We start from the raw sequence: 22,629 nt of genomic DNA on the forward strand, positions 1-22,629 counted from the left end.
AATAATGCTGATTGAGACCAAAAAGGTACACATCCACATATTGAATCAGGTCCTTACTGCCTGCTAATACATGTAGAGGGACATATGTTGCAGATTAGGAATATTCTATTTGGTGCAAATATATTACATCTTCTCTTTTTTTACCACTGAAAGCTTTGGTTCAGAATTATTTTGCCTGGTACATTGCATTTTTTCTAAGTTTAATCAAAACCTCACTGGTGTGAGATACATATGTGGGCTACATACATTGTGAAGTTCTACAGCTTCCTTGTGTATGATCCAACTTTGGTGCCCAATTCTTGACTGGATTGTCGACACAAGGAACTAGAAATGCTTTCTTATGAAAAGAGACACAAAGTACTGGAGTAACTCAGCCGATCTGTCAGCATCTCTGGAGAACATGAATAGATGATGTTTCAGGTTAGGACCCATCTTCAGACTGATAGCGTGAGGCGGGGAGTAAGGGGGGGGGGGAATGTGGGGGTTGTAAGGGGAGGAGGGAGCGGGAGAGAAAGCTGAAAGAGAGAGCTGGAAGCTCTCTTCCAGCAGTCTCTCTCTCCCCCCCCCCTCAACTACAATCAGTCTGAATGGTCCTGACCTGAAACATCACCTATTCACGTTATTCAGATGCTGCCTGACTCATTGAGTTACTCCAGCACTTTGTGTCTTCTTAATTGGAATGTGTTAGTTGCATTTAACATATGGATTTCACATTCCTATGTTCTCTTTAAAAGTTGTATTCTTCCATCTTTTCTCTGCCCAGTTCCACTACCCACCTTAATTACCCAATTTGGGAACCCAATACTAGCCCAATCATATTCCCAATCCCCAAGCACCAATCTAGACCCATAATTCCAATTGCAATCTATCACTGACCACCTCTGCAAACATGTTTAATTTCAACTCTGAAAAAATCCAAATTTCCAAATCTTTCCGCTGCGTCTCCTTCAACTTTATTCCCTTGTCACATAAAGTGTCTACCTGTTCTTCTATGTTTGTTCTGCCATTGTCTTTGACCTTGTGAACAGTAAAATAATATTGCAGTGGGGGGGATATCATGCATAAAACATGCTTTTCCAATGCATTGAGGAATGGTTTATTAATTTTTCTGAGGCACAGTAGCTTTTTTATGTCCTTGCATTTCAGAGGTAAATTAGATTGTCATAGTTGCAACAAAACAAATATATACATCCAGATTAACAAGGGCAGAAGCATTTAAATTTACAAATTCCCATCTCTTAGCAGTTCAATATTCTGGATTTTCTAACATTAATTTACATTGCATTAGGAAAAAATAGTTATACGTGAAGACATCCAGGAGATGGTGCTCGCTTCACAGTTGTTTCTGAATATTAGTGCTCAGCACAGATTGAGGTCTGCTTGCCAATAATGTGATTAACGTTGCTATAATAGTCTAATATGTGTTGAAATTGCTCTGAACCATATGATAAACTTATCATTATATTGCTAAATTTAATCAACTGATTTCCTTTACAGGAATAGATATATCTATATCCAAAATGATGTCACTTTCAGTTGTTATGGTTATGCAACAGCCACTTTGTTTGTCTTGACAAATTAAATTGGGCTCGATCCCTTATATGTTCAATGTTATTGCCAGTACTAAGCTGTGACACAGTATTATCCCAGACAGTAAAATTACTCTGGAGTCCTTGCTTCCAAGTTTAAGTATATTTTCACAAGTGTAAACAACAAAGAATGTCACCTATTGATAGAGAAAAACTATTTTGCACCCTTTTATAAAATATTTTTAAATGCTGGTTCAGACAATTGAAGCCACTCAGCTAACTCATTGCATGTTAATGCTGTTATCCTTGTATGTGAATATACTTGTATGTGAATAATGCTGCTATTCCTTGTATGTGAATATACTTGGCCAATAAACTTATTAATTTGTTATCAGAATTTTTTCTGGAAAATAATAAGTACCAGCAATCAAGTATGCTTAATTTGTGTGGTAATGGTGAAAATAGATTATTAGTTTATTTTTGTTGATTAATGAATGTAGCTGTAACATTGAGGAAAGCAGGGAATATCAACTTGTTACTTGGTATCCGATGATAAGCAGTAATGGGTCTGTCCCACTTATGCGACTTTGTCGGTGACTCCCGGCACCCGTCATAGGTCGCCGAAAATTTTCAGCACGTTGAAAATCCACCAGCGACCAGAACAAGGTATGACTCTTTGGGCGACTATTCACGACCATACAGGCTTCACCCCACAACATGTCGCCTGGGTGTCGCCTGTATGGTCGCGAGTAGTCTCCTCAGTAGCCCAAAGAGTTGTAGAGTCTTTCTGGTCGCCGCTGGATTTTCAACATGTTGAAAATTTTCAGCAACCTGCAACAATCTATGACGGGTACCGGCAGTCGCTGAAAAAGTTGTGTACGTGGGACAGGCCCATAAATGATTCAACATTCGTTAAACAAAAAAATCCACTTCCCTTGGTATTATTTTTCAAAAGATTAACAGAACTGACCTTGATTTGTGAGTGATAACATAGGTGGGGTGTTGCAGAAGTAGAAAAGTTACAAAGAGGGGCATCAAGATCTCCACATGTTAGTCTCAAGGTGGCTCCCATTCCGAAATGTGACCTATCCATATTCTCCAGGGATGGTAGCTGACCCGTTAAGTTACCCAAGCACTTTTTGACTTATTTAGTAAATCACCATCTGCAGTCCGTTGTTTCTCCATGTGTTAGTTACCTCATGTCTGCCCCAATCATTACAAGGAGAATACTTCCTACATGGGATCTGTCAAAACTAGGGTATTGAGCTCGATTGCAGAAAACCTACTCGAACAAATGTCAATTTGTTGACAAAGCAGAAATGTTATATCCCTGGTGCCATCATTATAAAAACAAGCTCATATGCTCTCAAGATTGACATAGATGTATGTTGATTTTAACAAGATGCAGGATGATTGAAGAACCAGCTATAGAGTACTCTAAAAGAGGTGTTGTATAATATTTTAACTATTGGGCCTCTCTTCAAGATGGAAATGTCAACTCTACTCATGAACTGGCAAGAATTAGCACAGACCCAAAGGAATGAAGGGACCTCCATTGATGCAGTTTGTAAAATAGTGCATCAAATTGATTGAAAAATAGTGTCTGTTTCTGGAAAGAGTCACAAATCAGTCTGTTGTGTGAAGTAATGATGGGGACAGGAGTCTGTGTAGTTAACCAGGGCAGTTTGTTAGGGGTACTTGTCCAAATGTCTTTTAATGCTGTTATTGTACCCGCATCAACTACCTCCTCAGGCAGCTTATCCCACCGCCCTCAGATTGAAAATCAAACGTTCCTCACTGGTTCTTATTACATCTTTCCTTTCTTAAGTTAAATATTTGCCCTCTAATTCTTGATTCCCACACCCTGTGGAAAAGACTGTGTTCAATCCATCTATTCCCTTCATTATATTATACACCTCTTTAAAATCATCCCGCTGCCTCCCATGCTCCATGGATTAAACTTACCCAACCTCTTCAGGCCATTGAGTGCTGGCAACATCATTGCAAATCTTTTCTGCACTCTTTCCAGCTTAACAGTATATCCCCAAAATCAGGGTGATAAACACTGAACACAATACTCCAAGTGCAATGTCACTAATGTCTTATACAACTATAACATAACATTCCAAGTTCTATATCAAATTCTCTGAATGAATAAAGAATGTGTTCCAAAAGCCTTATTCACAACCCTATCTGCCTGTGACAATTTTCAGGAAAGTATATACATGTACTTCTAGATTGTTCCATTCTACATCACCCCTCCACCCCCGTCTGCCAGGGCCCTATCATGAACTGAGGAAGTCCTGCCCTGGGTTGACTGGAAAAGTTTTTATAGATATGTGAAGAGAAGAAGATTAGTTAAAACAAATGTAGGTCCCTTGCAATCAGAAAAAGGCAAATTGATCATGGGGAGCAAGGACATGGCAGTCCAATTGAATAACTACTTTAGTTCTGTCTTCACTAAGGAAGACATAAATAATCTGTCGGAAATAGCAGGGGACCGGTGGTCAAATGAAATGGAGGTACTGAGTGAAATCCAGGTTAGCCGGGAAGTGGTTTTAGGTAAATTGAATGGATTAAAGGCCGATAAATCCCATGGGCCAGATAAGTTGCATCCCAGAGTACTTAAGGAAGTAACCCCAGAAATAGTGGATGCATTAGTGATAATATTTCAAAACTCTTTAGATTCTGGAGTAGTTCCTGAGGATTGGAGGGTAGCTAATGTAACCACACTTTTTAAAAAGGGAGGGAGAGAGAAAACGGGGAATTACAGACCAGTTAGTCTAACATTGGTAGTGGGGGAAATGCTAGAGTCAGTTATTAAAGATGGGATAGCAGCACATTTGGAAAGTAGTGAATGCATTGGACAAAGTCAGCATGGATTTATGAAAGGTAAATCATGTCTGACGAATCTTATAGAATTTTTCGAGGATGTAAATAGTAGAGTAGATAAGGGAGAACCAGTGGATGGGTTATATCTGGACTTTCAGAAGGCTTTCGACAAGGTCCCACATAAGAGATTAGTATGCAAACTTAAAGCACACGGTATTGGGGGTTCAGTATTGATGTGGATAGAGAACTGGCTGGCAGACAGGAAGCAAAGAGTAGGAGTAAACAGGTCCTTTTCAGAATGGCAGGCAGTGACTAGTGGGATACCGCAAAGCTCAGTGCTGTGACCCCAGCTATTTACAATATATATTAATGATCTGGATGAGGGAATTGAATGTAACATCTCCAAGTTTGTGGATGACACAAAGCTGGGGGGGGGGGGGGGCAGTGTTAGCTGTGAGGAGGATGCTAGGAGGCTGCAAGGTGACTTGGATAAGTTGGTTGAGTGGGCAAATGCATGGCAGATGCAATATAATGTGGATACATGTGAGGTTATCCACTTTGGTGGCAAAAACAAGAGAGTAGACTCTTATCTGAATGGTGGCCGATTAGGAAAAGGGGAGATGCAACGAGACCTGGGTGTCATGGTACACCAGTCATTGAAAGTAGGCATGCAGGCGCAGCAGGCAGTGAATAAAGCGAATGGTATGTTAGCATTCATAGCAAAAGGATTTGAGTATAAGGGCAGGGAGGTTCTACTGCAGTTGTACAGGGTCTTGGTGAGACCACACCTGGAGTGTTGCATACAGTTTTGGTCTCATAATCTGAGGAAAGACATTCTTGCCATAGAGGGAGTACAGAGAAGGTTCACCAGACTGATTCCTGGGATGGCAGGACTTTCATATGAAGAAAGACTGGATAGACTCGGCTTGTACTCGCTAGAATTTAGAAGATTGAGGGGGGATCTTATAGAAACTTTCAAAATTCTTAAGGGTTTGGACAGGCTAGATGCAGGAAGATTATTCCCGATGTTGGGGAAGTCCAGAACAAGGGATCACGGTTTAAGGATAAGGGGGAAGTCTTTTAGCACCGAGATGAGAAAATCATTTTTACACAGAGAGTGGTGAATCTGTGGAATTCTCTGCCACAGAAGGTAGTTGAGGCCAGTTCATTGGCTATTTTTAAGAGGGAGTTAGATGTGGCCCTTGTGGAGAAAGGGATCAGGGGGTATGGAGAGAAGGCAGGTACAGGATACTGAGTTGGATGATCAGCCATGATCATATTGAATGGCGGTGCTGGCTTGAAGGGCCAAATGGCCTACTCCTGCACCTATTTCTATGTTTCTATGACTTCCCAAAGTGCAACAACACACACTAATCTGAATTAAACTCCATTAGCCATTTCTCAGTCCACTTTCCAATCTGATCAAGGTACTGTTGTATATCTCGATATTCACTGTCTATACAATACCACATATATTCACCTTCCTAAATATTCAGGGTAATTTACATTTGCCTATTAAACAACTCTCAACTCTTTATAACCAACTTCAATGTTCAAAATCTTAGTTTTGAAATTGAATGGGTAAACAATGTTGAAGGAAGCAATAAAGGCAGAAGGAGGGAAGGAGATAGTAAACAATGATATCTGGAAAGCAAATGTTTACTTGGTTCATTAAATTTAGTATTGAAGGATTCACTTGTTTTTAAATATCCTGAGTTCAGCATTATGATGCTATGAAAATGGAATTTTCAATATCAATTTACAATGTCAATTTGAAGTTTTCTTTTCATCCAGACATACGTAAAGGCACTTTATGTTGCTCAAGAGCTGAAGCCAGTTTATAATATCTTTTCATATTTTTCAACTTGTGAAAAAGCTGGATTTTTGTGCAGCTTTTCGATACATAGATCAATTAATTATATTGTTAGGACCTCCTCTTTCACCAAAGCTAACCGGTATGAAGCTCTGTTGTGAACTTAAAAGTGATTGAATAAGAAATTGAGCATGACATTGTTGAGCCCAAGGGAGAAGGCCAGGATGTGAAAACCTTTGAGGTGATAATAATGGGAAACGACATTGAATGTGCCTGTCTTGCGTTTTCCTTTTATGAAAAAAAATATTGCTGGTTTACCCTTTCTCTGGATGGACTGCAATTGCACGTGGCTGATCGAGCCCTTGGGATATGACCACGTATCGAAAGGATCCATTAAACCTTGCAACTTCAATTATATTGAAGCCATGGTCTGACCAGTATATATTGCCTGAGAAAAGATGTAGAAGAGATAAATGTTAATGTTCCAACAAATTACAGTAGTAGCAGCAGGTAATTCAATAACAAGAGCAGAAATTCTCCTACCAGCTATCCAATCCACTGCTATGCCTTCAACCCGTCCAAGGCCATTAGTAATTATATCCTCTCTCCAGGTCTGGTCTCGTTTAGCCCTGCTAATTGTGCTCCTTCCCATGTCTGTCCAGTAGATTGTATCATTTGCTGCAACAAAAAAAATAATCAGAAATCAAAGCTCACAAGAGCCACAATTTGCCAGGATTTTTCATCATTCAAATCCTAATGAGAAGTTATCTTCCAAGAAGCCATTGTTTATCATTTCTCCTCCATTTTGCAGCAATTTTCTTCCAATTATATGCAAAATGCATTTAACAGGTCATCTGCTGCCTAACTGCTTTTTAATCAATGAGCATGCATGGAACACTGCCATCCGCCTAATCTGACAAAACAGTTTTATAATATTATATATTAGCATTTATTTAAGTCTATGATGATGGCAAGGAAAGTTGAGCTGCTTTCAAGTCAAGAATATTGTAGTTGATATATAAACATCACCCCTTTTTGAGATTTGATCGAATCTCACCCCTCCCTTTCACACTGCTTTCACTTACAAAATGTATCTCCTGTGATATCTGTTATACTTTTACAGTACATAAAAGGGTATTTCAGTTCACCATATCTCCACTGATTATTAAAAACCCATTCACTATAATACTCGAATAACCTATTTTGTTCCCATCAAGTTCTGCTCAGATTGTTTCACTCACAGACGTACCAGTGGCAATTTACAGTGGTCAATTGCCCAACCAACCTGCATCCCTTTGCAAGTCGATAGAAATCAGAGGGTCTGGAGGAACCTGTGCAATTATATGCAAACTCCACACAGACAGCTCTGGAGGTTAAGATTGAATCCGTGCGGTGGGTGCTGAGAGGGAGCAGTTCCACCAGCCATTCTAATGGGCTCCTGCCTTTAGTTCCAACCACGATCAATTGCGCAGACAAGATACAATTGTTGTTTTAGTGTAATAAATATAATCAGTGCATTTGCTCTGCAACTGTTTGTACTTTCATCATAAATCTAAAACCTGTTGGGAACCTGCAGTGACAACAGTGATATATTTTCTATTTTGCAAAGTGGTATTGTTGAATTATCAACACTGGTGTACAATTATTTAAGCTCTCACTGGAGTAGTAGTAGCTAAGGAAATCTTCCTACTGAAATATATTTTCTAAACTCATCTGTTTGAGAATATTCAATGCGGAGATAAATTCCAGAGACACAAGAGATCCTCAACTTGAACAAAAAGCAAAATGTTGGAGAAACTCAGTGGGTTCAGGCTCTCATCTTATTTCAATAAGCTATAGTTTCAGTATTCAAATCACCAGCCTCTAGTTCTTGATGTTATGTGCAGTTTCAGGGATTGGCTTCAACCCAGCAGCATGAGAAGAGGCTGTCAGCATAAGTGCATAAAACCACATATTGTTGACATTGTCTTTTATGGTCGAACAAGGTGAATTTTATATGCAACTGTAATAAGTTTCTGGTTTCAGTACAGACCATGGATACAATTCCCTCAAGAGCACTGATGGAAAAATCCCTTACTTTGATGCATTTAGCACCAGCCATTATAGCATCTGGATAGCTTTTATTGGTATTATATGGAGGTGATTGTGTTAAGACTTCACCCTAGAGGTCAATAAGACAGGTAAAACATTAAACATTGAACAGTACAGAACAGGAACATGCCCTTTGGCCCACAACGTCTATGCCGAACACGATGCCAAATTAAACTAATCCATTCTGCCAGCACGTGATCCATATCCCTTCATTTCCTGCATTTTCAAATGTTTATTTAATAGCCTAATAAACACCGCGATGGTATCTGCTTCCACCACCTGCCTTGACATTGTGTTGGCACCTACCACTCCCTATTAAAAACCTATCCTGCACATCTCCTTTAAATTCTCCTCTAATATCAGTGCTATATCCTCTATATTTGTCATTTCCATGCTGGGAACATTTTTTTCTAACTGTCTACCCTATTGATGCCTCTCATAATTTTATAAACTTCTATCATATCTGGTCGCTGTGGTCTCCAATTCTCTAGAGAAAATAATCCATTATTGTCCAACATTTCCTTATTGCAAATATGTTATAATCCAGGCAGCATTTGGTAAACCTCTTCTGCATCTTCTATGAAGCCTGTAGAGACTGGTGGACAGCAAAGTCACATAACAAAAAAAATGAAAACAGGTGTTTAGACATTTTTTGCAAAGTAATTAAAAAGAAATAACTGAAATATCACATTTCAGTATTCAGACCCTTTACTCAGTACTTTGTTGAGGCACCTTTGGCAGTGATTACAGCCTCAGGTCTTCTTGGGTATGACGCCACAAGCTTAGCACACATATATTTAGGTAATTTATCTCATTCTTCTCTGCAGATCTTCTCTGCAGTTCCATGCTCTGTCAGGTTGGATGGGGAGCGTCGATGCACAGCTATTTTCAGATCCCTCCAGAGATGTTCGATCGGGTTCAAGTCCGGGCTCTGGCTGGGCCACTTAAGGACATTCACAGATTTGTCACGAAGCCACTCCTGCGTTGTCTTGGCTATGTGCTTAGGGTCGTTGTCCTGTTGGAAGGTGAACCTCCGGCCCAGTCTGAAGTCCAGAATGCTTTCATCAAGTATCTCTCTGTACTCTGCTCCGTTCATCTTTTCCTCGATCCTGACTAGTCTCCCAGTTCCTGCCGCTGAAAAACATCCCCTCAGCATGATGCTACCACCACCATGCTTCACCGTAGGTATGGTAATGGCCAGGTGATAAGCGGTGCCTGGTTTCCTCCAGACCAAAGAGTTCAGGCCAAAGAGTTCAATCTTGGTTTCATCAGACCAGAAAAACCTTGTGTCTCATGCCTTTTGGCAACTCCAAGCGGGTTGTCATGTGCCTTTTACTGAGGAGTGGCTTCCGTCTGGCCACTCTACCATAAAGGCCTGATTGGTGGAGTACTGCAGATATCATTGTTCTTCTGGAACATTCTCCCATCTCCATAGAGGAACTCTGGAGCTCTGTCAGAGTGACCATGGATTCTTGGTCATCTCCCTGACCAAGGCCCTGCTCAGTTTGGCCGGGCAGTTGAATTCCACAGGCTCACCACTCTCTGTGAGAAAAAGTGTTTCCTCGTCTCCGTTCTAAATGGCTTACTCCTTATTCTTAAACTGTGGTCTCTGGTACTGGATTCCCCATACATCGGGAACATGTTTCCCGCCTCTAGCATGTCCAAGCCTCTCCTCCCACTCGGGCTGGAGTTAATCAGAGCTTTCTCCTGCTTCTCTTTGTTGCTGTTGCTTCAAAATCCACGGGAGCTCTGAGTTAAGTCTGCCCATGCTTTGCCTCTCCTTTTCAACTGTTCTCCCCCTCTAACCTACTTCTAACTCTTCTCCCACTCGGGCTAGAGCCAATCAGTGCTTTCTCCTGCTTCTCTTTGTTGCTGTTACTTCAAAATCCACAAGAGCTCTTATTATCTTATGCAATAAGCCTGAATAAGGGTCCCAACCAAAAACATCACTGGTCCATATTCCAGAGATGCTGCCTGACCAGCTGATTTAATTCAGCACTTTGTGTCCGTTTCAGTAAACAGTTCCTTGTTTCCACATATAAATTTTCTTTGCCATACTATCTACTTGTATAGCTACTTTCGAGGAGCTCTCACCTTGGACCTCGAGATCCTTCTGTGGTTAAGGGTCCTGCTATTAACTGTTCAGCTACATTTGACCTCCAGATAAACAATATGCAAAGGTATTTGTCTTTCCATCTACAATCCACACATCAATGAACACCTTCATCTAAATTTTTTTTTTTTCAAACCCTTGAAATAACCTCCATAACAAAATTCTGCTAAATAAAACATAACTGATTGGAGCCACCTTATGAGAAAAGTCATGTCAAGTCGATTTTATTGTCTTATGCACAAGTACATTGAAGTACAGGTACAATGAATATCTTGCTTGCAGCATCTTCAGATAAAAAGACTCACACAAACACAGAAAAACATAAATTATACATAAATGACATAAAAATTCTGCAAAACAATGAAAAAATGACATTAGTTAAAAAATCACCAAAAAAAACACATGAAAATGCAAGAGGTGGTTTGACGTGTTCCTTCATTGGGATAAGATTAGGGTGTGTAGTTAGGTTCAATAAGCTGATAGTTATAGGAAATCAGCTGTTCCTGAACTTAGTGAGTGACATCAGGCTCATCCTGTCTGATGGTAACATCTTGATTTATGAACACTCACGATTCTATGATGAAAAATGTGCTGAGCTGCATTCTCCGTTGCATGATGGCACTTGGCAATTATAAACTATTATAGTAGATATGGGAGTGTTATGGTTTGTTTTGTCTCTCATAAATTAAACCGTCAAGCACAGTCAGGTGGGAATAGTGAAGTGTGGGGTAGTGTCCATCCTGGCACTACCTGCTGTCCTCTTCTAGGTTGGAATAAGGCAAAGTTGGAGCCAAATTATTAGCAGGAATTATCTATTTTTTCATGTTGTCGGAACATATTTTCACATGCTGAATGCCGATACTCATAGCACCATTAAAACATAGCACAAAAAACACAGCCCACCATGTTGCTTCCTTGAAAAAGCAGCCATGCTAATACTCTTCTTTATATGTTGTCCATTGTGATGCTTGTTTGCCTTCCTTTTACATTAATTTATTGATCTGTTGCACTTTTGAGGTAATCACCATTTTCACCTTAACTGAAGCTTATTGTTCCCTATTTTGTTTACATTGCAAAATGTTGAGGGAAGTGTCAAAGCCAATTGATATAAATCTCTGCTGCACCCCATATCCCTTAACTCCGCTATCTTTAAGAGCTCTATCTAACTCTCTCTTGAAAGCACCCAGAGAACAGCCCTCCACCGCCATGTGAGGCAGAGCATTCCACAGACTCACAATGATAATGATACTGACACATCATTTGCACCAACATCGAATTATGCTGAGTACCGACAAAAAGTTATTTCCAAAAGCAGTGACAAATATGGAGTACAGCAATTTTAACCAAACATAGCAGACCTAAATGTTTCATGCTGGGGAGACTGATGATGTAGTTGACGTTTAATTAGCATGTGCTTGCTAACAAAATTGAATTTGTCAACACTTATGATAAATTCTGCAAACATGCATATTTTCCAGACAGCATAATTTGCTGCACTGATACTGATACAACAATGTTATAACACCCACTGTTATATCAAAAACAATATTGTCTGGTGTCACAATTAAGCGCAGAAGATTTTTAAGTTCTCGCCCTATAGATTTTAACTATATAGATCATGAGGTAGATAAATATAATCACTGTTACTGCTGGTCATAACGTGAAGTGATTTACTTGGATGTAACACACAAATTAGAACATCTTTTCCTTACTAAGAACAGAACATGTTGTCATGTACCACATCAATAAAGAGAGGAAAAAGTTTAAATGTTTCAGGTTAATAACCTTCCATTAGGATGAATGGAAGATTATCAATCTAAAAGCATTAAATATTTAAATCATTTTTCCCTCTCCACAGACTAAGGCTGACCAACAGATCTGAGAATTGCAGAATATTATTATGCTACTCTGATAAATGTTTCAGGTAAAGCCTCATTAGATAACCACCACCCGAAACAAATACAACAACCCACTCGATTAATCACCAAAACAAAATGCAGGCTGGGGTTTATGTTTATTTGGCATGAAAATATAATGTAATAAACATGACAATCTATCTATATACCTATAAAAGTCTGATCTTGTATGTCTGTATATATGTATGTTTGTAGGTATGTTTTGTATCTTCCTCAAAATGCTATGCACTAGCGCTTAAAATTTTATATATTCTGACTCACACTTTTACCATCCACGCCGTACTCAGAAGAGAGAGAGAGGGGAGAGGGAGAGGGAGAGGGAGAGGGAGAGGGAGAGGGAGAGGGAGAGGGAGAGGGAGGGGGAGAGGGAGAGGGAGAGGGAGAGGGAGAGGGAGAGGGAGAGGGAGAGGGAGAGGGAGAGGGAGAGGGAGAGGGAGAGGGAGAGGGAGAGGGAGAGGGAGAGGGAGAGGGAGAGGGAGAGGGAGAGGGAGAGAGAGATAGCTGAGTCCCTCTGAGGATGATTGGCCGGCGAACTGGCTGGAGCTGGAGATGAAAGTGGCCGCCCAGCTGAGGCACTGGTCAGGCCTGCTTGGAGTTCTTTCTTTTCAGGGGAGGGTGCTGGTCATAAACCAGCTGGTGCCTCCATGTTATGGTACCGGCTGGCTACTCTTGTCCCGCCATTTATTTTAGCAACTGTATTACAGAAGAAGCTGGTGGATTTCTTTTGGAGAAATAGGAAGCACTGGGTTTCTGCAGCGGTCCTGTGCCTCCCGTTAAAGGACGGTGGCCAGTCCTTGGGATGCGTGCATACCCAGGTGGCGGTTCTCCGTCTCAGCACTCTGCGGAGGAATATGTATGCGGAGAACCCCCGTAGATGGCACACTCCGGCCACGTATTTTTTCCGTCGGGGTCGTTGCTTAAGGGGTTTTTCCTGGCTCCCGGTGATGGGCATCAGTCAACCCGCTTTACGGGGTTTGCCTAGTTTCTATCATGATGTGAAAATCTGTCGGTTTGCTCCTGGGCCTGGCCATTCGCAGATCCAGGCAGCGAGTGGTCGATGGTCATGCCAGAGTCGGCATCCTGCCCCTCTTCCGTGCTCGCGTGTCCCTGGAGAGGGAACATGTGGTGTCCATGGGGACTCTGGAGAGGTTGAGAGCATTGTAAATAATGAATGCATCATTGTACTATAATGATTACTTGATGTCTTGTAACCTCTGAATGTGATTTGATGTGATGCATTTGTGCTGAATAAAGTCTTTGAATAGGAAAAAAAAGAGAGGAAAAGTGACCGCAACTCCTTCACACATCGAATCCATGCTGCCCGACCGCCCTAGCAGCCCCCCGCCACAACCCCCCACCCCTCCGCCTCTCCTCAACCCCCAGCAGCTTCCAGAGATGATGACACCGTGTCATATCACAATGACGTCCAATCACAATGGATCTCATTTACAAATGACATCACAATGGGACAATAGGCAATAGGTGCAGGAGCAGGCCATTTGGCCCTTTCGAGCCAGCACCGCCGTTCAATGTGATAATGGCTGATCATCCACAATCAGTACCCCGTTTCCTGCCTTCTCCCCCATTTCCCCTGCCTCCGCTATCTTTAAGTGCCCTACCTAGTTCTCGCTTGAAAGTATCCAGAGAACCGTCTTTCACCGCCCTCTGGGGCAGAGAATTCCACACTCACAACTGTGTGAAAAAGTGTTTCCTCATCTCCGTTCCAAATGGCTTGCCCCTTATTCTTAAACTGTGGAACCTGTTTCTGGACTCTCCCAACATCTGGAATATGTTTCCTGCCTCTAGTGTGTCCAAACCCTTAATAATCTTATACGTTTCAATAAGATCTCCTCTCATCCTTCTTAATTCCAGAGTATACAAGCCCAGCCGCTCCATTGTCTCAGCATATGACAGTCCCGGCATCCCGGGAATTAACCTTGTTAACCTATGCTGCACTCCCTCAATAGCAAGAATATCCTTCTTTCGTTGCCAACGGTAACATCAGCTTCTCACAGAGAGCCTTTTTCCAGTTGCTTCCAGTGGTGATGTCATAATGCCACTCACAATGTACCAATCACAATGGGCACTCAGGCTGCCGAGTGCCACAATGACATCACAATAGGACGTTGCCAACGGTAACCGCAGCTTCTTTGTGAGCGCCTTTTCCCAGCAGCTTCCAGTGATGACGCTATATTTCACGTTATTAATGATTAAAGCTTTAAAAATGTGAACTTTAACTAGATTTTTACTCTTAAAGTCCTTCCTGTCAGCTTCCAACACACTTTGATATAAAGTTGCAAGACAGGAACACAGGGCAAATTGGTATTGCAATTGGAACTGCTGCGGCAGGCAGGGGAAGTGTAATTCAACTTTTCTTTTTTAAGTCCACTGCTGAGGGAGGTAGGGGAGTGCCGGAATCTTACATTCGGGAAGGGCTTCAGTTGGTGGACCATGCCTCCCATAGGGGCTACGGGTTAGTGGTGCAATATTGCATTGGGGAATGGGTTGCGTTGGGGAACCAGGCCTCCCGTGTGACAGGGATCCAACGGGTCCCACTTGGTCTAGTAAATAATAAAACTGGTATATTTGTCTTGAATAGAAAATCTTAAACTGGAAGTTGGTGACTTTGCAGTCTCTTTTGACATGTTAGAACTTTATACTCAAAGGATGATATGCTTAAAACATTATGGAAATGCTCCATTAGTCCAAGTTACCATTACTTCATCTTGGCAAACTTTTCTACCTAATAACGGCACTGTGAAGTGACAAGGAACTGTGATTTGTTGATTCCAACTTTCTTCTCGGCCACTGTGATTATGTCCCATGTCACCCAGTATACCATTGTAACACACATGGGGGAAATGTAGATTTCACATACATCCCATTATGGTAGAGTGTAACATAACCACTTTTGGATAATGAATACCAATATCCTGCACTGATACATTAGCAGAATATCACATATGAACCTATTCACTTGTAATCTCATTTCATACGCTGAGAATGATCCAGAATGAAAAGGACAACAGAATAATTTCCTGTTCAAATTCATATACTGTATAAACTGGGCAATAAGACATATGGTCAAAGGATTTGTTGTATATATATATATATATATATATATATATATATATATATATATATATATGTCTTTCATTTTACTGCAAGTTTCACTAGTACATCTTGTACTTATCTAGCAACTTTACCCACAGAGAACACCTCAACATGTTTCACATAGATATGATCAAACAAAATTTGGCAATAACCCACAGAAGGAAAGAAAAGAATTGATGGTTAAAAGCCTAGCCAAAAGTTTCAAGGGGTGGCCTAGGGAGGAAAGAGACGGTAAAACATGGTGAGATTTAGTGAGACATTTTCAAAGTGCCTGGCCTCTGCGTCGAAAAGCAGTCTTAATAACAGATAGAGAATAACAAGGGGAAAAAAACACTAGTGGGTGTAATTTATAGACCTCCAAATAGCTGTGACGCTGTTAGTCAGAACATAAATCTGCAAATAGTTGACGCATGTAAAAAGGGAACTGCTGTAATCATGGGGGACTTCAATTTTCATATTAATTGGGCAAACCAAACTGGGCAGGGTAGACTAGAGGAAGAGTTTATAGAATGTATTAGAGACGGGTTCCTAGAACAGTATGTCACAGAACCGACAAGGGGGGAGGCAATCTTGGATCTGGTCCTGTGTAATGAAGCAGGATTAATTAAAAATGTCATAGTTAGGGACTCGTTGGGAACAAGTGACCACAATATGGTCGAATTCCATATTCAAATAGAAGGGGAGCAGGTTGAAACTCAGGCTAGGGTGCTTAGTCTAAATAAGGGGGATTATGAAGGTATGAGGACTGAGCTGATCAAAGTTGACTGGGATAGCAGACTCAAGAATAAGACGGTACATGAGCAGTGGTGTACGTTTAAGGATCTACTGTATAACCTTCAAGAAAAATTTATTCCTATGAAGAAAAAAAGGGGTAAGGGTAAGAACAGTCAGCCATGGCTCAGTAAAACTATAAAGGATAGTATTCGGCTGAAGGCAAGGGCATATAAGGTAGCCAGAGATAGTGGGAGGGTAGAGGATTGGGAAGCATTTAAAGGTCAGCAAAAAATAACTAAGAGATTAATTAAGACGGGGAAAATAGAATATGAAAGGAATTTAGCGAACAACATAAAAACTAATAGTAAGAGTTTTTATAGCTATATAAAAAGAAAAAGGGTGGCTAAGGTGAACGTTGGTCGATTGGAGGGTGAGACTGGAGAGTTGTTGGTGGGGAACATGGAAATGGCAAAGGCATTAAACGAGTATTTTGTATCAGTCTTCACCATAGAAGACACAAAAAATATTCCAACGCTGGATAAACAGGGGGCGGTAGGAATGGAGGAGCTAAATACTATTAAGATCACCAAGGAGGTGGTATTAGGGAAATTAATGAGACTGAAGGAGGATAAATCCCCTGGGCCTGATGGATTACATCCAAGGGTCTTGAGGGAGATAGCGGTGGGGATTGTGGATGCATTGGTGATAATTTTCCAAAACTCCCTGGAGGCAGGAACGGTCCCAGTGGATTGGAAAATGGCCAATGTAACACCTATATTTAAAAAAGGAAGTAAACAGAAGGCGGGTAACTATAGACCGGTTAGTCTAACATCGGTGGTGGGTAAAATGTTAGAGACAATTATTAAAGAAACACTAACGGGGCACTTGGATAAACATGACTTCATCGGACAGAACCAGCATGGTTTTGTGAAGGGGAAGTCCTGTTTAACGAATCTGCTCGAATTCTTTGAGGAAGTAACAACCCGGGTGGATAAAGGGGAACCGGTGGATGTGGTATACTTGGACTTCCAAAAGGCTTTTGACAAGGTGCCACATAAGAGACTATTGCTAAAAATAAAAAATTATGGGATTGGGGGTAATATATTAGCATGGGTAGAGGATTGGCTAACAAATAGGAAGCAGAGAGTGGGGATAAATGGTTCATACTCGGGATGGCAACCGGTAACTAGCGGGGTTCCGCAAGGGTCGGTGCTGGGACCCCAGTTGTTCACAATTTATATAAATGATTTGGAGGAGGGAACCAAGTGTAATATATCAAAATTTGCGGACGATACAAAAATGGGAGGAAAAGTAGGGGATGAGGAGGATAGGAAGAGTCTGCAAAAGGATATAGATAAGCTAGGTGAGTGGGCAACAACTTGGCAGATGAAATTTAATACTAGTAAATGTGAAGTCATTCACTTTGGGAAGAAAAAAGATAGGGCAAGTTATTTTCTAAATGAGGAGGAGCTGCGTTGTAATGCAACGCAAAGGGATCTAGGGGTATTAGTACATGAATCACTAAAAGTCAGTATGCAGGTGCAGCAAGCAATCAGGAAGGCCAATGGAGTTTTGGCCTTTATTGCTAGGGGGATTGAGTATAAAAACACGGAGGTCTTGCTGCAGCTGTACACAGTATTAGTGAGACCACATTTGGAATACTGTGTACAGTTCTGGGGTCCATACTTAAGAAAGGATGTACTAGCCCTGGAGGCAGTGCAGCGAAGGTTTACAAGATTAATTCCTGCAATGAGGGGATTGACATATGAGGAAAGGTTAAGTAAGCTGGAACTCTACTCTTTGGAGTTTAGAAGAATGAGAGGCGATCTCATTGAAACATATAAGATCGTGAGGGGCCTTGATCGGGTGGATGCACCGAGGATGTTCCCGATGATCGGGGAAACTAGAACTAGGGGACATAGTTGCAGAATAAGGGGGGGCTCTTTTAAAACTGAGATGAGGAAGAACTTCTTCACCCAGAGGGTGGTTAGTTTATGGAATTCACTGCCCCAGGGAGCAGTGGAAGCAGAAACGTTAAATATATTTAAGTCTAAAATAGATGGTTTTTTAGCTGCCAAGGGGATAAGGGGCTACGGGGAGAGGGCAGGGATATGGACCTAGGTATGGTTAGTATAGTAAGACCTGAGTGATCTCCTGGACAAGTGTCGATCGCCTGGATTGGGGTCGGAGAGGAATTTCCCGGATTTTTTTCCCGAATTGGACCTGGGTTTTTATCCGTTTTTTTGCCTCCCCCAGGAGATCACGCGGTTCTTGGGGTGGAGAGGGGTGATAGCGGTATAAAGGGGAGGGTAGTGTCTTGTGTTCTGTGTCTTGTGTCTACTGTTTGTGGGTAAGTGTGTCTGTTTAGTGTTCAGCCATGAGCGAATGGCGGTGCGGGCTCGACGGACCTGGTGGTCTACTCTCGCACCTACTTTCTATGTTTCTATGTTTCTAATGTCAGAGTGACCAAAACCAGGAGGCAAATGATGTTGAGATGATGAGGAAGCCTGTAGAAATTACGATTTTACAGAGATTTCAAAATAAATACAATGTGGCAGCACCTGGTGGTCGGCCACTGGCAGAGCGAACCCTCGGCTCTGGAGGGAGGAGTTAGGTGTCTCGGTGTGGGAGGCGCAGATCACGGGGTTGACCCTTAGGGGTATTTAAGGTCGGGCAATGCCCGTGCCCATTTGAGGAATAGGAAGCTGTATCTTACTGATTAAAACATGTCTCAAACACACAACTTGTGTCTGCTTAGTTTTTGGCTGGACTCCTGCGAGTCCCCGCTTTAACAATATATTTTTTAGTTAGGCTGCATTTATATGGTGGTGGGGGGGGGGGGGGGGGGACAATTTTGGAACAAGGAGCAAAATAATGATGGTGTAATTGGATAGTACTAAATAGTACATGTAGGGCAAGGACAACAGAGCTTCAGAAGATCTCAACTATTAAATTAGAGAAATTAAACTAGGTAAGTGCAATCTGACCCAACTGGATGGTGGTGGGGAGATACTGGAAGAAGGAAATGGGCAATGTTATGCATGCAATTCCATATACATATTGAGTGCTATTTTTTGCTTGTCAATGATAATGATATTATCTACATATAGTACAGGCACACTTAATCATTTTTGTAAATCTGAAATATTCCTTCAGATTGTTGCTCACTATTTTAGTTTTTCATGTGCCATGTTTTTCCATGTTTTTTTTTAGTTAATTGCTTGGTTGAGAACTGTGTTTCCATTGGCTTGTTGTAGATATTCACTGTGCATTTTCCATTTTCTCTCTAAGGGATTTTCATTCTGTGTGTGCAACACATTGTTTTAGCAAAATCTGACCTCAAACAAAGCAAATTAAATAAAATAAATAAAATAACCATTATCCGTGTCTGGGAAGAAATGAAAGAGCATAAAAAATATGCCGGCCATGGAATCCATTTCTATAAGTCTGTGAAGGTAAGTGGCGTGATAGTAATTATGTGCTGATGTTCCAATTTTTTATATCTGGAAGATGGGTTCTTTGCAATCCCTGCATCATTTGTGTTGGATCTCAAGTAGTAAATAAAGGCGATAGTTTGGCATGAAATATGGTAGTCCTGTAATGGCTGCATTTTACTTGTGCTTAATAGGACATAGAACAGAACAGATGCACAATAATTTACGGTTGGCAGTAGCTACATATTGAATTCAAAGTGATATGTTTCAATGTAAAATATGAAAACATCTTCCAATGTTTTCATCCCTATCAGTAGACTTAGATATTTGGAGAGTGTGACGATATGTGAAAATCCCCCCCATTCCCGATCTCTTTAACCACTCATTTCTTTCAGGTTGGTGAACCACTTGCTATTACTGAGGGAGGCCATGCTAGAGTAAAGGCCTTGACTCACAGCACAAGTGCCAGGACCTACAAACTGAAAACGGAAAGGAAAATTGGTGTGATCTTTTACCAGGTAAAAATAGCAAAACAAAAGCCTTTTTTAAAAAATCATTGTGTGTTCTTCCAGCTGTTCAGTGCAACTAATCTTAAGTTTGCTGGGTTGCTATTGCCTGAAGAGAATATGTCACACTCTTTGTCCAAATCACTAGGATTTGATGACCACAATTTACAGTTGTGGTCTTGCTGCTCCTTGTAAGTAATAATTTCACAGGCACAGAAATGATGAAGACAGATTACGTGCAAATCGAAGGCTGAAGGAAGTAAGATTGAATAGTTTTCAAACATTGATAGGAAAGTATCATGAAATACAAGATGCTTTCCTCGAAAATTGAAAAAAAGAGCTGAAGCAAGAATAGGAGAATCAGCAGAAAGTGAGGCATCGGGAAACCTGCTAAATGTGATTTGGTTTTTAGTTTGTGTTTGGGGGGGGGGAGGGTTGAAACAGGGCTTGCTGACTCTCCCTGCAGGGGGAATGCGACCTTTTTGTCGTATTCCCCTTCTCTGCCTCCGTCTGCGCTGAGGCCTAATGGCGGAGCTGGTGACCTCGAGGCTCAGGAGGCAGAGCCCGCCAGGACTCGCCCTGAGCTCGCTGACGTGACGACGGTCCGGCTCGGGGCTGGAACAGGGCTTCCGTGAGGGACTGTGACGATCCCGTGAGGTCGGCCAGCACGAGGGAGGAACGGTGCTCCCATCGGAGTGGCCGAGCTCGGGGAGGTACGGCGCTCCCAGCCCGAGGGAGGAGCGGCACCCATGTTAGGGCGGCCCAGCCCGAGGGAGAAGCGGTGCCCAGTCGGGGCGGCCCAGCCCGAGGGAGAAGCGGTGCCCATGTCGGGGCGGCCCAGCCCGAGGGAGGAGCCGCGCCCATGTCGGGGCGGCCTGGCGCGAGGCTGAGACGGTGGCGGTACTCACGTGAGGGCGGTCCGGCTCGGGGCTGGAGCGGTGGTCCGGTGGCTGGGACGGCGTTCTGGTGGCGGTGACCTGAGTCCGGGGTTCGGCCGCGAGCCAGCGGCTGCGTCGGCGGGACTGGTGGACGGCAGCTTCGACCACCCCGGGCCGCGGTGATTGAGCCGCGGGACTGTTTTTAACATCGCCCGGTGGGGTATCGCCTCAGCGCAGAAGGAGAAGAGGAGGGAAGAGACTGCAGACCTAAGACTTTTGCCTCCATCACACTGAGGAGGTGCTAGGTGGACTCACTGTGGTGGATCTTAATATGTGTTTATTGCTGTTTTTTATTGTATTGTATGTATGACTGCAGGCACGAAATTTCGTTCAGACTTCGGTCTGAATGACAATAAAGGAAACCCTGTAACCCTGTAAAGCGCAAGAGGCCTTTAGTGATTACCTGCAGTGTTGGGTATGTTCTTCAAAGCTGACGACATCAGAAGGACCACCAAAGACAACAATGGAGAACATAATGCAGTGATCCATGAGCAGAAGGAAGCCATGTCACTCATAGAAGTGGTTTGTATACTCATGTAACACAAACTATTTTGTTATTAAAGTCCATGTGGATAACATCCGCTGTCCTACCCTCATCAATCACCTTCGTCATCTCCTCAATAAACTTCAAGTCTGCAAGACATTACTTGACCCACACAAATCCAAGATGACTGTCCCTAATCCTAATCTCTTCTAAATGTGAGTAAATCCTACCCCTGAAAATGAGAAAATTACGAACTAAATTTTAAAAGAGACATAGTTAATGCTTAAATCAATAAATAGTTACTGACCCGAAACATTAATTACGTATCCCTCTTCCAGATAATGTATGATTTGAGTAGTTCCATATTCCATTTTTATTTAGGGTTCAATATTGATTATGGTACTTTGGAAAATGTTGCAGTCAGTTGACTGAGCATTATAGAATATTGCTGTTGATATTCAGTAAGAAATTACATCACTCATGCATTAGTCAGCTCTTTGTACCCATGTGCATGCATTGTATTTTTGGCTATAGGATTATTGATCCCAATACTGGTATTCAAGCAGCTGAAGTGGAAAGGTTAATGGCAGGGTTATTTTAACCTTCCTAAACAATGTCATTTTTGTAGTTAAGATTGGCTTTAACAATTGTTATAGCAGTTGTCAGATTTATTCATGTGATGCCAGACTCCCAAAGTCACAGCCAAAGAGGCATGCCAAAGCTACCGGAGAAAATTAATGGCAGGCACAGAAGGTCCAAAACTGAAAACATAAAGACTTAAAGTAATCATAGCATTCAGCTGTATGTAATTCATTTGTTCCCAACACTGAAAACATGAAGACTTAAAGTAATCATAGCATTCAGCTGTATGTAATTCATTTGTTCAGGCATAAATGGATTCACCTGGAGGTTGCTAGAAATACAGTATGAAATGCAAAATGTTGTTTAGTTAAAGTTAAAGATATAATGTGAAAACAGGCTTTTCAGCCCAACAAGTCCACGCAGACTAGCAATCTCTAGTTTATCTTAACTCTAAGACAATTTATAGAAGCCAATTAATCTTCAAACCTGCACATCTTTGAAATGTGGGAGGAAACCAGAGCACCTGGAGAAAACTTATGGAGTCACAGGAAGAATGTAGAAAA

The 22,629-nt window shown here is 41.8% G+C and overlaps 1 protein-coding gene across 1 annotated transcript in view; it reads right to left on the bottom strand.

The window, feature by feature from the left end:
• lrp1b (LDL receptor related protein 1B) overlaps window positions 1-22,629 on the bottom strand; it is a 1,292,371-nt gene that overhangs the window by 382,922 nt on the left and 886,820 nt on the right. The window contains exons 36-37 of the mRNA XM_033023505.1: window positions 6,718-6,852; window positions 6,493-6,622 (exon numbers count right to left, since the gene is read on the bottom strand). Coding sequence (XP_032879396.1) covers window positions 6,493-6,622; window positions 6,718-6,852 — 265 coding nt within the window. The remainder of the gene's footprint in view (window positions 1-6,492; window positions 6,623-6,717; window positions 6,853-22,629) is intronic.

This window comes from Amblyraja radiata, chromosome 7 (genome assembly GCF_010909765.2).
Source record: "Amblyraja radiata isolate CabotCenter1 chromosome 7, sAmbRad1.1.pri, whole genome shotgun sequence".
Classification (NCBI taxonomy): domain Eukaryota; kingdom Metazoa; phylum Chordata; class Chondrichthyes; order Rajiformes; family Rajidae; genus Amblyraja; species Amblyraja radiata.